At 39.6% G+C, this 17,200-nt stretch overlaps 1 protein-coding gene across 1 annotated transcript in view; it reads left to right on the top strand.

Moving 5' to 3' along the window:
- Nucleotides 1-4,414, top strand: part of TBX18 (T-box transcription factor 18) — a gene marked incomplete at both ends in the record, with an annotated part of 32,209 nt that extends 27,795 nt beyond the window's left edge. The window contains 2 exons of the mRNA XM_081094671.1: nucleotides 2,358-2,452; nucleotides 3,690-4,414. Coding sequence (XP_080950797.1) covers nucleotides 2,358-2,452; nucleotides 3,690-4,414 — 820 coding nt within the window. The remainder of the gene's footprint in view (nucleotides 1-2,357; nucleotides 2,453-3,689) is intronic.
- Between the last annotated feature and the right edge of the window lie 12,786 nt (nucleotides 4,415-17,200).

Raw genomic sequence — 17,200 nt, 5'->3', positions numbered from 1 at the left:
TTCTGTGGAAGAGCCACACTCAAGGGGCCAAAGAGCCGCATGTGGCTTGCGAGCCGCAGTTTGCCGACCACTGGTATAAGCTAAATATAGAGTAATCAGCTAAATAGCACCTAGCATTTGATAGTAGAGTATTAAATGACATGGAGGCTACATACAGGCTGCCAAACTCCCCCCTAATTAATACTTCAATGTACACAAAATGTTACTCAGCAGAACGGTCTTGGATTTGGCTTGTGGTTCAGCCACAGATATGCTGTCTGGTTTGCGAAAAATCACTTAATAGCAAACAACTTTAGAGCTAGGACAGGATTCAAAGCTTTTGTAGTCTAATCCGCACTTTGTGGGAAGCTGACATCCAGTGAGGTTAGAACAATTGCTTAAGGTCACATGGTGAGTTTTAGCGTTTCAGTCTCAATTCAATTCTCCTGTCCCTCGATCCAGTGTCCTTAACACTGCTCTCTGTGGCACACTGATTGCAGCTGGAGCCAGAGTCTGCTCCTCTCTCTCAGTCCAGTCCAGGTAAGGTCCGTGCAGGTCCACTCTGTGCCCAGTACTAGCACCTGTGTGAAACTGGATGGCTCTTGGAAGTGTTCCCAGAGCAGGATCCCAGTGAACCTGTGACTTCAGAAATGAGTCAGGTCCATGTGTGTCTCCTATGAAGAGGGTTCATGTATGCAAGCCTGTGCATGTACCATACCATCCATGCACACCCACCTAGCTGTCTCCCATCACTAAGATGAAATAGTAATGCTCCTATGGAGTCATAACAGAAATCAACAAATTAATGAGTCTGTACCCTGATCACTCTATAGCAGTGGTTCTCAACCTTCCTAATGCCACGACCCTTTTATACAGTTCCTCATGTTGTGGTGACCCCCAATTTCATTGTTACAAATTGAACATTATTAAAGCATAGTGATTAATCACAAAAACAATATGTAATTATATATGTGTTTTCCGATGATCTTAGGCGATCCCTGTGAAAGGGTCGTTTGACCCCCAAAGGGGTCGTGACCCACAGGTTGAGAACCGCTGCTCTATAGAAGCAAATTCAATGTGCAAAACCTTAGTAGAGAAGGGCAGGTCATGTGAGATGATTTTTATCTGCACACATTGCTTACCACTCTTATTGTCTGGGGGGAGGGAGGGTCCTTTACTGCTAGTCTTACTTCATAGTTTCCGACTTAGAGATGCAGGGAAGGCAGAGGAGGTAGTGCACTGAGTCTAAGCTATTAGAGATGGACCTATCTTTAATATCTACATTAAACACAGATTACATATGTATATTAAATAAAACTGTATCTAACAATCACAAGAGATGTCTGAGTATTGTTTGACATGCAGGAAGCAGCTATTTCCTACAGTGAAGCTATATGTTTCATGAAAAGCACAATGTTATCTACATTAATAAATTGTTTGGGGCTGAGGTGGTTGTGGGAAGACTGGTGAGGTCTTGAGAATGGGCTAGTTAAATGAAGGGCCTCATTTCCAGAACCTAGAGGACTTAGTGATCTGATATAAGGAGGGGAAGACTCTGAATCACTTAAGGTAGGAGATACATACACATATATCTGTAGTTAGAGTAGTTGCCCTTGTTTTAAAATATGCATATATCATGTAAATAGTCCATAATCAATTTGTTCTATCTCGTTAAGTGTCCATCCTTTAAGGGTATGCAGGAATTTAAAAATAATGTTTGATGCTAATCCTAGCTCTGTATTCCCTACCGCCCTGTGAGACCACCTTCTTATCATCCTCCTGCATCTTGGGTTGAGAGGCCAGTGCTGCCCCGCCCCTCAGACCTCCTGTTGCTGGAGTGAGAGCCCACCCTGGCCACCCCAGATGTGATGGAGATCAAGTCCCTGAGAGAGTAATCAGTTTTCTTTGGATGAGTGCTCCCCTAAGCTGGCCGCTGAGGCAACGAATGATGGACAGAAATGTCTCTTAGGAAAGAGGTGGCTTCACAGGGCATGCTCTGTGGCAGAGACTTCCTCACCAGAGAGAGGAAGTAATGTAACAGGGAGAGGGGGTCGGTTCCAGATCACAGCATAGCCTTGGAGTCACATCAGCTAGGATGGCCATTCTTCACCTCAACTTAGCCCAAGGGGACAGCCTTTTATCCTCCGAGGTCGGCTTAGTTGTCTAACATTAACAGGACTTCTTGGGTGGTCATCCTCTTGTGCCCTAGTGACGGAATGGTAGCCCATCTCTGAAGCATTTCTTTCTGCCTGTTGCAAGCTTCTCACTTGCCAAAGTCAACACCACCGCTGCTTTCTGAGCTGCTTATTGCTGAGGAAGGCTCCAGTGCTCCTAACGCAGCTTCTTTTGTCCACCCCCGTCCCGATCCTTCCATTTAGAATGGGTTTGGAAGCCCTTGTGGAGTCGTATGCATTCTGGAGACCTTCACTACGGACCCTCACCTTTGAAGATATTCCTGGGATTCCCAAGCAAGGTAAATCACAGAGTCTTCCAGTCAAATAAACAGCCAGTTCCTGCCTAGAAGCTCAGGAACTGAGAAATGAGCAAGTCATTATTCACAGCGGCGACCTCATCACCAGCATCCTCCCGTTACAGAATCCAACTCTTTCTGTGTGGTATGGCGATGGACCAGGAAAAATGGCAGTTGTGGTCTTAGGTTAAGCCTTCGATGTCTTAGGCTGTTTATATATTTCATAACCTTCACTTCACCTTAAATCTCTTATTAAAATTAGAGGTGGACTAGGGGGCTCTGGTGCCAGGTGCACTGCCATTGCTGGTTGTAGTTCAACTTTTCTTGCCAGCTTCTTTCTTTTCTTCCTTCACCAGAATGAGCTCTAGGCAGGGTTTATGATGAGAAAGTCAGGCACACTGGGGCAGGCTTCCCTGGGCTCACCCCTGAGTATTTCTCCCACCCTCAAGGCTAGTGTTCCCCTAGAAGAAGTTGCCTGGATAGGAATGACACTTCCATGCCACTTCCTCCTCTGCCTGGGGTAGGCAGGACTCTCAGCCCATGTCCTCACTCCTGATCCTGCCCAGCTCCCCACGGAGAACTTAGCCTGCTGTGTTTTAGATAATTACCATTGGTTGAATTGGACTTTAGGTTATTTTGAGAAGCTATATAAAACACTGTTGCTAGTGCAATGACTGTTTTACAACCTGTCCAGTCCATTGGAATTCTTCTCTCCCCCTAAGTTCTATCAAGTTTGCAAACACCAATCTTCCAGCAAATCCAGAGAGGGGATTCAGCCACCATCACCGTTATTGATTGGACATAGGGCTTGCCACCCTCTCTATTTCACAGGACTACTTGTTTGTTGGCCATCTGTTCTTGTGTTAGCATGGGATGCTCCAACCTGTTTCTGGTTGGAAATGAAAAAATGTAAAGTTCTGCGTAGTACAGTCATTGGCACACGCAAACTTTCCGTGGTCAGCTGCAGATGTGTTTGAGGCAAGATATGCTCTATCCTTTGAATTCCTTCTTTTTCTTGCAAGCAAATATATTGATCCAGAGCAAGCTCTGCTGAAAGAAAAGGTAAAAGCTTGGTGGAAGAGAGCCAATGGTTATACTTTTGGAACAAGATACATAGTAAGATGAAATTTATATGTTATAAAATTGCTTGGGAAAGTCAGTATCTAGCTCTTGTTGATAAAATTGAAAAGAAAAGACGGCTGTGGAATTATTGCTCTTTCCATTTCACCTTCTCTCGTAGGAAATACAAGTTCCTCCACCTTACTCCAAGGTTCTGGGAATGGCGTTGCTGCCACCCATCCTCATCTTTTGTCTGGTTCCCCTTGCTCCTCTCCTGCCTTCCATCTGGGGCCCAATACCAGCCAGCTGTGTAGTCTGGCCCCGGCTGACTACTCCGCCTGCACCCGGTCAGGCCTCACCCTCAACCGATACAGCACATCCTTGGCAGAGACCTACAATAGGCTCACCAACCAGACCAGCGACACCTTCGCCCCGCCCAGGACTCCCTCCTACGTGGGCGTGAGCAGCAGCGCCTCTGTGAATATGTCGATGGGTGGCGCTGATGGGGACACCTTCAGCTGCCCACAGACCAGCCTGTCCATGCAGATTTCGGGGATGTCCCCTCAGCTCCAGTACATCATGCCTTCACCCTCCAGCAACGCCTTTGCTGCTAACCAGACCCATCAGGGTTCCTATAACACTTTCAGGTTACACAGCCCCTGTGCCTTGTATGGATATAACTTCTCCACATCCCCTAAACTGGCTGCCAGCCCTGAGAAAATTGTTTCTTCCCAAGGAAGTTTCTTGGGGTCCTCGCCGAGTGGGACCATGACTGATCGGCAGATGTTGCCTCCTGTGGAAGGAGTGCACCTGCTTAGCAGTGGGGGCCAGCAGAGTTTCTTTGACTCTAGGACCCTAGGAAGTTTAACTCTGTCATCATCTCAAGTGTCTGCACATATGGTCTGATGAAGCCTTTAAGTCTAATATACATTCGAATTGATCTAATGTATTTTCTGTCCTCATTTTCTCTCTCTCTCTCTCTTTTTTTTTTTTTTAAAAAAAGCAATATGAAAAGAAACTATGAGTAGCTTGTAAAATGTACATATAATAGAAAATGAATGCTCACTGAGTTTTTTTGTTTTGTTTTTTTACTTTCTCATGGTGAGATCGTAATTATCTATGGTGTATATGTATACTGTACATAGCATGTGGAGTTTTGAAGTCTACAAAACCACATCCTCTTTCTGTTTTTCCCCCTACTTCATCCAGTTGCACAGAGTATTGACATAAATGTAGTATGTTTAACCAGAGTTCTCAGACTCTTTCAAAAACCAAACAGCAAACTTAAAACTTGGCAATGATACAAACCAGGCTAAGACTTATAATAGTTTATCAGAAAAATGCTCTAGGCTGTTTCATACTTGAGTGTTGAAAAACAGCAGTAACCAGCACACAGAATCTTATGATTTCTGTTATTGTTGGGCACAGTGTGAGAAACTAAAATGCAAAAGCCAGTCGAAGTTTTAGTGTTAGTTCTGAAGTATTTATAATTGTGAAGGATTAGCTTTTGTGTTCCTGTTTGCTTATCACAGATAGTATATGACCGTGCTTCTGTAAATCCATAACCCATAATAATTATTTCCCTAAGGAAGGTGGAAGAGAGGCTTGTGATTTTTTTCCCCATTTTCCATTGGGTATATAAGAGGTGTTTATTCATCTGCAGAGAATAAATTTCCATTATTTTGGATTTTTGCTCATTTTATTTAGTTTACCAACTAGTCCATTAAAGAGTGTTCTGTAAACATTTTTAAGTTCCAGTTTTCATTGGGGAAGGGATATATGAATGGAATGGCAAAGAGAAAACAAATCCACATCAAATTCTTTGATTCCAATAAGAAATGTTTATCTCTTTAAATCAAGAGGAATAATATTGTCAATTATCCCTTAGATTTTTATAGTGTGGTTTTTCATTCAGGATATTTTTTTCCATCTTGCTGTGAGATTCCTGACCCATAGTCTATTAGCAAGGAAAAAGGCATTTATGCTACTTATTTATGTCTTGTAACTCCTACAAATTGAAACCTCTCCCCTTCTTAACCTTGTCTCTCTGTCTGAATCCCAAAACAGATAGATTCTAGGCCTTTATGGTGTTAAGTAACACTGTAAGGAATTTCAGGGGGTTATCTCCAGCAATCTGTCTTTTGGGGGCTGTAGTGCAAAGGCCAAAACCCGGTACTATAAAGGCCCTCTCGGAGGACTCAGGAGGAAGATACCAATTATGATAAAGGAGCCATAAAACTTTTAACCTCAACAGCATTTTTAACTTTGAAAATGAAAACAGCATTCATTTTTTAAAAATTCCTAAAATAATGTATACATGGTTTAAAATTTCAGAACAAGTAACCTTGATAGCTCCTTATGAGATGAATAGAAAAGGCTACAGATGCATGGTGAGAAACATTGCCATATGTCTGTTGAGAAACCAAAACAATGTGTCTGTCCATCGACGCATTGCAGTTCATATATTTTCCAAGCAGAAGCAGTGTGATTGCCTTTAGTGCTAAACAGAGTTGCTTTAACTCATCCCTAGTTTAGACGGGGAAAGAGTGTAGCTCTTGATGGTCTTTCAAGCAGCACAGCTGTTAGATGTTTCGGGGATTACTATTTCAACAGGATTTGCACAGGTTGTGGCCCTGTTTATACATTGATAAGTTTCCTCATGCATTCTGTAACAGTTCGTCAAATTAATTTTGATTTTTAAATTTAAGATTAGCATGAAGGGACATGAAATATTTCCAATAGGTGGGTCTATATAAGCTATTTGTGTATGGTATTAATAGATTGACAAAGACATGGGAGAAGTCCTATGAGTACATCCCAGCCTTAGTGCTTTGTATAATTCAAGGAGGACAAGATTTTTCCATATTCAGAAAACATGGAAGTAATGATCTGTACACATATGCATTAATAAGGAAAGCATTTTCCTTTTTGCTGTTGGTGGTTTGAAATGAAACCTTAATACGAGTATTATTAATCTTTTTTTATTTAGCAATATTGTACAAATGCTGTTTCCTTTGGTTATTCTGTAAATATTAATCACATGTCACTTCAATGACTAGCCTTTTTATCATTATATTAAATGACATACATGCATTGGTAATTATAATTATATATCTGTATTTTATTTTTAAAAGTGCTTAAGAAATTATATATTAAAGTGTGTTACTAAAGCCTTTTATGACGTTAGAGGGTAATCATTTAAAATGTCCATAAATCTTGCTCCAAGAATAAGCACACACATAACATTCCCCAAACACAAATTTTGTAGCTTTCCACTAGAAGGCGTGGAGAAATGACCTTTTTTTCCCCTTTTTCCTTTTTCATGTGTTAAATATAATTTCTTGGTGCTCTGACCATGCCACTGAAGGTGAACCCCTGACAGAGGTTGAACACATGCAAATTCAAATGTGAGGAGGGCAGTGTGGTATGTTTTGTTTCAGGTCCAGGGGAGAAGGGCAAAGATACAAGAATGAGCTGCTTGTACCACTGACCAGTGATGACAGATCACTTCTAGACCTTCTGACGAGAAAACATTCCAAGGGGCATTGTGATGAGGTGAGGTTGCTGCTATCACACCCAGCCACATTTTGAAAATTAACACTTGCTTCCATACAAGCTCCCTCCCAGAGGTCAACAGCTTTTCACAAGTGGGGCACCCAGTTGCTGACCCCTATTTCTGGAATGTAGGGGGTCAGGAGACTTCAGTGGCCCCCAGAGGAGGTTGGGGCACAGAGTTGCTGATATAGCAAAGGATCACTATTTACATTAATTTACACTCACTACATTAGTTAAGGACAATTTTGAACAAAAGGAACCTCACTTTAAAACTGAATTCTTCTTGAGACATCACTCCTCATATTGAGACCTATTAGCAACTTACACTTTAATATGAAATAGATAAAGAGAAGCTTTATAGGTAGCTAGAGGTTTTATTAGGATAAAAGAGTAATATTTGGAATAGGGTAATTCTGGGAAGATTTGAATAGGGGAAAGAAGGTGTAAGAAGAGGGATTTCTAACCAAACCGGGAATAAAGCCAATAAAAGTAATAATTTCATGAGCTTCTTTCAAGAGTCTTGGTAGAGTCAGAGGATGCTCCTTTAATGCGCTAGTTGGATAAGTCTGTAAAGAATCCTTTATTTCAAATAAAACCATGCTGGGTTTCCTCCTGGGGTATTTATGGACCCATCTTTATGGAGGTTTTCTTAAGCCTTCCACTGGAAATCAAATAATTTTATTAAATTATTACTACATTGTGTTTTAATCTTGTTGATTACCATTCTTTATAAGAGGTTCTTAGATAAGCTGAGAGTGAGACATACATGATTGCAGCCTTCTAGGAGCTCAAGCTTAAAAGCATTGTTAGTGCTATAAATGAACAAATAATATATATTCAAGTATAGAAACATCTAACAAATATGTAAACTTAGTTTCTATCTACGTGCTGATAGATTTTCAAATAAAGGAATTTTTGTATAGAGAGAACATCATTTCCTTGGGAATTAGGACACTTGGTTTCAATCCATGGATTTCCCAATCATGATTTTGGACAAAAGCTTAGCCACTTTAGGTCTCAGGTGTTTTTTTGTGTGAAAGAAGTAGCTGGGATGAAAAATCTTTATTATTTCAGTTTCAAATTCATATGACCTTAGTATAACGATAATATTCAGCTTAATAGTAGGAAAATAATTTTATAAAAATATACCTTTTGGAATATGGAATATATGTATTTACAAAGAACACCACTAGGCTTATTTTATTTATTTACATTTATTTGTTTGTTTTTTGTTAATCCTCACCTGAGCATGTTTTTTTCCATTGAGTTTTAGAGAGTGGAAGGGAGGGGGAGAGACAGAGAGAGAAACATTGGTTACCTCCCGCACGTGCCTGCAACCAAGGTATGCCCTTGACGGGAATCAAGTCTGAGACCCTTCAGTCCATGGGCTGATGCTCTAACCCAGTGGTCGGCAAACTGCGGCTTGCTAGCCACATGCGGCTCTTTGGCCCCTTGAGTATGGCTCTTCCTAAGCCTTAGGAGTACCCTAATTAAATTAGTAACAATGAACCTACCTATATAGTTTAAGTTTAAAAAATTTGGCTCTCAAAAGAAATTTCAATCATTGTACTATTGGTATTTGGCTCTGTTGACTAATGAGTTTGCCAACCACTGCTCTAACCATTGAGAAACCTAGCTAGGGGACCACAAGGCTTATTTTAAATGTATTGGCCTACTTATAATTTATCTTTTAAATGGAACTATGCATATGTAGGACATATTGTATTTTAGTATTTAAAGGAAGCTGAACTTAATATATTTCCTTCCTTTAGTGAATGAGAAAAGATTAATAAAATTGTTTTCATGATGCTCTTAATTGCATACCATAAAATTATTTTACTTTGGAATAAGTATGGCATCTAGTAAAATATCTAGAGATAATTCCAAGTTCATTCAAAAATTAATTTAAATCTTCATCAAGAAAACACTTGTGTTTGTCATTTTGAAAGGTTTTTATTCATGCTGAAACTCAGATACAATAAAATGAAATAATTGATTACTCTGCATTTCTCTGAGTTTATACAAACCTGGATCAATATACACATTCTATGTCCCTGTTTTAAATTATATTAATATGGTCAATAGAATAACTTAAGTCCAATACATTTTTTCTAAATCACAGCTTTATTGAGATATAACTCACAAACCATGGAATTCACTTATTTGTAGTGAACAATTCAGTGGTTTTTAGTATAGTCAGAGTTGTACAACCATTGCCATAATCAATTTTAGAACATTTTCAGCACCCTGCAAAAAACTCCATGTCCATTAACAGTCACACCCCATTTTCCCTCCATCTTGCTTTACCCCAAAATCTTAGGCAATCACTGATTTACTTTTTGTCTAGATTTACCTATTCTGGACATCTCAAGTAAATGGAATCATACAATATGCGGTTCTTTGTAAGTGGCTTCCTTCACTTAGCATACTGTTTTTAAATGTCCACACATCGTAGAATTTATCAGTATTTAATTTCTTTTTATCATTGAATAATATTCCATTTTAGGTATATAACACATTTTATTTACCCATTTATCAATTGATGGAATTTTGGTTGCCCCCCCCTTTTTTGGCTGTTATGAATAATGCTGCTGAAAACATTGGTGTAAAAGTTTTGTGTGCATATATGTTTTCATTTCTCTTGGTTATATGCTTAGGAATGATATTTCTATGTCCTATCATAATGTTTTGTGGAAATTGCAGACTGTTTAAGGTGGTACCATTCTACAATTCTACATTGTGCAAGGGCTTGGATTTCTCCATGTCCTTACTAACAGTTGATTCTAGCCATCTTAGTGGGTATGAAATGATATCTCACTATAGTTTTGATTTTCATATTTATTGACGATATTATTTTCCTGATGATGTAGAGCATCTTTTCCTGTGCTTCATTGGCCATTTGTATATCTCCTTTAGAGGAATATCTATTCAGATCCTTCACCCATTTTTCTTTGGGTTATCTTTATTATTGAGGTATGAGTTCTTTATATATTTTAGATACAAGTCTCATCAGATATGATTTGCATAATATCTTCTTCCATTAGGTGGCCTGTCTTATAATTTATTGATGATTTCCTTTGCATCACCAAAGTTTATAATTTTAAAGAGATACAATTTATCTATTTCTTTTGTGGCTTGTGCTTCTGGTATGAGGGTCAAGATAGTTCAATGGACTTTGTGAGTTTGACTTTTCATTTTTAGTAGAAGTAACAATAACAGAAGTGGACTTTTTAAAAAATATATTTTATTGATTTTTTACGGAGAAGAAGGGAGAGGAATAGAGAGTTAGAAACATCAATGAGAGAGAAACATCAATCAGCTGCCTCCTGCACACCTCCCACTGCAGATGTGCCCGCAACCAAGGTACATGCCCTTGACTGGACTCGAACCCGGGACCCTTCAGTCCGCAAGCCGACACTCTATCCACTGAGCCAAACCGGTGCTGGCCGGAAGTAGACTTTTAAAGTGATTTTCAGTACTTGGTAAATTACCCCTCCTCCCAACACACCTGAAATGTTCTTGGGTAAATATTATACATTTTTCAGTGTCTTGAAAGGAAGGTAAAAGGATCTGAAAGTATCATCAAATTTTTATTACCACAGAAAAAGTTGGCCCTTTCAATATTTATTCAATCAATTGAGCATCTATTTGCTTGGCATTATTTTAGACACTTGGGGTACAGGAGTGAGAAAAATGTTTGGTGTCTTTAAATGCCTTGTAAAAGTTGAAATGCTGGTTTCCTGGGGAAAAAAAACCCCTTCATAATGTAATATATCACAGTTGGCAAGGAAAAAGTGTTGCCTCTTGGCTTCTCTGTGAGTTGGTGCCCTCACCCTTATTACGATGTTACACATCCCAGATGGTCACTGCAAAATGCTTGCTCCTGTGCCAAGATACAACAGGGATGCATTATCGCCTTAACTCTGAGTTTGCTTTGTGGTTTTTTTTTTGGAAACCCTAACATCATTTAAATGCAATTTTCTCAATTTGGCTCTGTTTACGGAACTGTAATAAGATATTTCTCTATTAATAGCAGGAAGGAAAACGTTGCTTGTTTAGGGTTTTGGAAAACTTGTGCACATTTTTGTTAAAGGTATTTGGTGAAATGGATTGCAGAGATTTGCAGATTCTGGTTTATTAATTTGCCTAAATGCATTTCAGGGTAAAATTAGTTGAACCGTATGTTTTTCAAACAAAATAGCAGCTCTCACTCAGCAACAATAAAGAGAGGCATTTCTGTCAAGGGACTTTGCACAGTTCCAGTAGTCCCTTGCCTCGGGGAAGCTTGGCTCAGAATGCATGAACATCACGGTGGGTCCCTTGTAGCTTCTGCCCATTTTATTTTCTGAATTTGATGACTTTGTTGTGTGGGGAAGACAGGAACTAGAAGCTGTATATATGTGAATGTCTTCCGTCTACTAATTTTTACTTTGAGGATCCTGGGAGGGTAGGGAAACAGAAATATAAAAATTTAGAGCTAGAAGATCCTGAGAGATCAAGTAGGAGAGTTGTGTGTGGAGAAGCAAATGACCTTCAGAGGTAACAATTTTGACTCATCTACAAGTTTCAGGAAAGATATTCAGCAAATTCAGTGACAGTCGCCACCAATCACATCAAACATTTCAAGCTTCCTTGTCGTTGTTTTCCCCTCAGGTCTGAATGACCTTCAAACCTACATTCTCATCTTTTTGAGGACTTACTCAAATCTTTCCCAGTTTCCATCTCTTCCATCTTCCTTTCCCCAGGGAAATACATTCTCCCTCTACAATGTTGTCACAGCACTCTGTGCATGCCTGTCTTGAAAGAAATATATCTCAACATATGCTTTTCATGTAAGTCAACCAGCCCAGCTATAATGGGAGATCCATAGGGAGGGAGCTGTATCTTGTTTATGTTTGCCACAGCATATGATAAAGATAAAAAGTGATTCTTGAAAGAATGGATACATGAATAAATGTGTGAATAAATGCATTTTAATATATACTTTATTTATTTCAGAGGAAGAGAGAGATAGAAACATCAATGATGAGAGAGGATCACTGATTGGCTGCCTGCTGCACGCCCCACACTGGGGATTGAGCTCGCAAACCGGGCATATGGCCTGCTCAGGAATCGAACCCTGTAGGTTGATGCTGGCCAGAGTCATGCTGGCCAGGCCAATGCATTTTTTTAAATAAAATTCTTTCTTGTTTAAAGTATTACATTGTGTTTTTAAAATGAGTAAATTTTGTAGACTCAGGATGAAACCTCAGACTTGATAGGTTTGAAGGTTTTGCTTGGTTAGTTGCCAATTTGCCATTATCAGTACAGAAATAGGAATGTAGCTTCCTTATGAAAAGATGAGAAAGCCTCTCTCTCTCTCTCTCTCTCTCTCTCTCTCTCTCTCTCTCTCTATTACTCTCTCTCTCTCTCTCTTTCTGTCTTATAAGCAGAAAATTGTGGTTGGCATCCAAATAAGATGCTTCTCCCACAAACTGTAGGTATTTTATTATGAATATCTTCTAAAGCTGTTAGGATGTTCTGTGAATTCAAAGGGGAAATACCCCTAAAGCAAAAATGTATTACATGCAACTTGAAGATTATTTAATTTAGGGAGCTTCAACAGGCTAAGCTATAGTTTCAGTAATTGACTGTTTCTGTTGCAGGCACCCCCTAAAGCAGTGATGGCGAACCTATGACACGCGTGTCAGAGGTGACATGCGAATTCATTTTTTTGGTTGATTTTTCTTTGTTAAATGGCATTTAAATATATAAAATAAATATCAAAAATATAAGTCTTTGTTTTACTATTGTTGCAAATATCAAAAAATTTTTTATATGTGACACGGCACCAGAGTTAAGTTAGGGTTTTTCAAAATGCTGACACGCCGAGCTCAAAAGGTTCGCCATCACTGTACTAGGGGGAATGTGATTAAAGAAAGGACACTCTTGGTCTTGGTTTCAAGTTTAAACCGTAAACACATACACTTGTGTACTAGACACACTATACTGCTGCCCCTCATTTAGCATGAGTTGCACTGGTTTTTCAAGTTCTTTGTGTCTGCAAGCCAAGTATGTTTGTGATACGGCTTTACTACAAAAGACTGGGGAATGCTTCTTGTGAAACCTCCGGAGAGGATGACATTAAAAACATAAGCCTGATACACTAGTGAGCCTGATGCACAAATGCAACTGGTTTGGGTCTCACCTGTCATCTAACTAGCAAGCAAGCAATTCTTCTGGCATGCTCCTACCAACATTATTTAGTAAATCTCTATGGTCATATCTATTAGACCTTAAGTAAGAAAAAAGGGAAGATTATTCTATATACAGGCAAGGGGATGTTTCATCATTTCTATAATTTAATGTTGCTTACCTATAAAAACCCAAGTGATTCATATTTTATTGATTTTTTTTTGTGTGTGAGGTGGGGGGAGATGTGAGATAGAAACATCTATCGGTTGCCTCCTGTATTTGCTCTGACTGGGGACCAAACTCACAACTTAGGTATGGACCCTGACTGTAAATCCAGCCCATAACCTTTCAGCGTATGGGATGATGCTCCAACCAACTGACCCACCCAGCCAGGGCCAAAGTGATTCATATTTTAAAACAATCATTTAAAAAAAGGCAGTACATAACTTTTATCCAAGCACCCCCTGGTTAGAAGGGAGAGCAGGGGACAACTTACTGTTTACCAAAAACAAGGAAGTCCCTTAGGAGTGTATCACTGGGGGCACACGCTCTTCAATACTCTCAGTTTGTATCTTTACTTTCATAATTAATTTTTTGGAATCAAAGATGTACATTTTTTGAACCAATAACGAAGAAAACATGATGCTAATTATACTTGAGGCAAGGCCTTGTGCATCATTATGTGCAACACATGAACCAATCTCACAAGTCTTTCGTTGCTTTGCAATTTCTTCTGCATTCCTGATTGCATTGTTTGGTGTGCAGTAGGCTCTCCTTCTGCACATGTCTCCAACAATCTATATGGTGACTTCCTTTACTTGTTTGGTCCCGTAAAACACTTGGTTATTACTCATAAGAAAAGGTGGAACTGATGTCATTCCTCCAATGATGACCTCACTGATGTCAGATTTATGCTCCATCCTTTTCTCTCCATGTCTTTTTATGAGCACAATAGCCTTTTGTCTCAATGCTGTATCCTGATGTAATCTTCTTAAACACATTTTATTTTGTGGTTACACTCAACCCCTGTTGTACTGACAGGGCAAAAAACTCAAAGGCAGTGATTAAAATAGGGCCAGCATGACTGAATGGGCACACAGCATGCATGAGACAATGATCTCATCATAGATGATGCCTGTGTACTGCAGCGACTGTGAGATGCCATTGACTCTAAGGTGCATTTCTGTTTGGAAGATTTTAAAAATGTAACAAAAATCTTACATAGCCTCAGCTCTTTAAAATATGGCATATTGTAATTTACTTAAAATATTCTGTAGAATATTTGTGGAAAGATGTACCCGATTGAAAGTTAAATGGAAATGAAATTAAATGTGATATCTGATCTCAATTTACTTGCCCCCACATGTTCTCCCTCCACTTTGCTCTCAATCTCGCCAAGACTTTCCTCTCCTTCTGAGAAAGCAGAGGATTTGAGGTACCTTCGCGGGGTTGTCATGAACATAAACCTGTTGCCAGACTTGCTCAGTGAGCGAGGTACCTACAGTAAATGCTGAACAGCTTTCCCTCCTGCTCTGTGAACACTTGGCAGAAGCGTTGATGACAGTTGCAAGAATGTGATGCACAGCAGTATTCCTTACAGCAGTGTAATCTGTGTCATCAAATCCCCAGAAACCATGATTAATAGCAGCACTTGAGTTTGTTCTCAAGTTGTATATTTGGTAGTGATGAACTTTGATCTACGGTTTCACTTTAAAGAATCGTTATGACACAAACTTTGCCTGTAATCCTTCCATCTAATTTAAGCTCCACATGGATACCGTGTAGGGAAACATTTAATGCCATTGCTGTGAGCTGTGTGTTTATTACACCGTTTTAAGCACTTTGATAAGGGGAGGGGAGCAAGCCGTGTCCAGTCAGTTGTCACACAGAGCAATCTCATCACCCAGAAGTGGCCAGTGCAGGGTTTTCATTAGAAACATGGAATGGAAAATTAACTCTACAGGCATTTAGGAGTCAGTGATTTAGTCTCAGATACAGTTGTTTTCTTTCATTCAGTGAGATGGGCTAAATTAGTATTTTCTCATTCTCCTCCATCCTTCTCCCTCCCCATTTCAATGTAGAAACTACTCTTTATACTCTCTTTATAATTTCTTTTTCTAGAGCATCGCTACCCATTAGAAATATGAAAAGAGCTGCATATGTAGTTTTAATTTTCTGGTGACCACATTAAAAAGAAACAGGTGAGCCCTAACCGGTTTGGCTCAGTGGATAGAGCTTTGGCCTGCGGACTGAAGGGTCCCAGGTTCGATTCCAGTCAAGGGCATGTACCTTGGTTGTGGGCACATCACCAGCAGGGGGTGTGCAGGAGGCAGCTGAGTGATGTTTCTCTCCCATCAATGTTTCTAACGCTCTATCCCTCTCCCTTCCTCTCTGTAAAAAAAAAATCAATAAAATATATTTAAAAAAAGAAACAGGTGAAATTAATTTCAGTAAAATATTTTATTTAACCCAATATACCCTAAATATCATAATTTTAACCTGTAATTAATATAAAAATTATTAACGGGAAATTTTATGTTTTGGGAGGACTGTCTTTGAACTCCATTGTCTATTTTATATCGATAGCACACCTCAATTTGGATGCTAAATTTTCAAACTTTTAGTGTAAAACAATAAAGTTGTGTTTACTGAAAAAATATTTTACATTGCTTGTTTTTAAATTTAGAGTTCAATTAATTAAGATTGAGTAGAATTAAAAATCTAGTTCTGCACTCACATTAGCCACATTTAAAATGCTCAATAGCTACCAGTGTCTAGTGGCTGCCATTCCAAAGAGGAGTTTCTTCCATGCTCCATGAAATGATTATTGGTTTATGATAAATAAGCATTAGGCCTATCTGGTATGCTAGATTTGCATGCATTTTGGAAAGAAGATATAATATGAGGTTGGATTTTGTATTTATTGGTCACTATAATAGAAGCAGAGGGGTCAGCGTAGGGCAAGATATGGGAACAAATGAAATTACTCAGAGAAATGTGGACCCTAGTGGGCTGGCCAGTGGAGCTGCTCCCTGTGGCTGGTTCCCTACCCCTTGGACAGGAAGTTTCCCAGGATGGCCCGTCTTTGGCTTCTCTCCCTGCCACATGGTTTTAGATACTATCCAGGTTTTCTGAGAGTGTCCCATGCCATGGTTTCTAGGCTAGGGTATAAGATAGTAACTTGTTCTGATGAGATGGGACCAGCCTGCGTGATACAGCAAGTTGCTTAGTGATGTTCAAAGTACTAAGCTACCATCATCTGTAAGTCACAGGAACTGAGTCCTCATTAAGAACGTTGAGCGAATGTGAACCCAATAAAAAGTAAAGTAGAATTGGCATTAGAAAGTGGGGTGGGGGGGAGCGGCAGGGGGGAGGAGGGGAGCCTATCAAAAAGGGGAAGCTGGACCTCTTGTCTGTTTAGCTGACCCATCATAAACTTCAAGGAAATTCTTCTGGGCCCCGACACCCTCTTTCCTTCTGAAGTGAAAATAGGTTGGATAAGGAGGATTATCGCTGTGGCTTCTAGAGATCATGCTTTCTCTCTGCTGTTACTGAATGTATAAGAAGAAAAGAAAAATGTGCTGTTCCCCAAGTGACTCATTTATGGGAGTCCTCGCTGGGGTGATTCTGTAGGCCCTGGAGCCTGGGAACCTGAGCTGCTGTCCCAGGGACTGTCCCTGTTAGAGACGGAACAAATGCAATAGCTGAGATTATGATCCTATAAAAGTCGTTCTTTAATTCCTCCTGCTCTTATGGCATATTTGGCGTGTGTGTGTGCGTGTGTGTGTGTGTGTGTGTTTCCAGTCACAAAGAAGTGTGGTCATTGACCTTTCGAAAACAATACTTTTTTCTAAATCTTTAGAAATTTGGTCTTCATGTTGATTGTATTATAGGTAAGTCTCTGTTTTCCGGAGTAAATAGCCCAGGGTTTCTTCTTAGCCCACTTCCTTTCTATCAGGCAAC

This window comes from Myotis nattereri, assembly GCF_964212035.1.
Source record: "Myotis nattereri genome assembly, chromosome: 6".
Lineage (NCBI taxonomy): Eukaryota > Metazoa > Chordata > Mammalia > Chiroptera > Vespertilionidae > Myotis > Myotis nattereri.
Note: the sequence above shows the minus strand (reverse complement) of the source record. Positions and strands in the feature narration are given on the sequence as shown.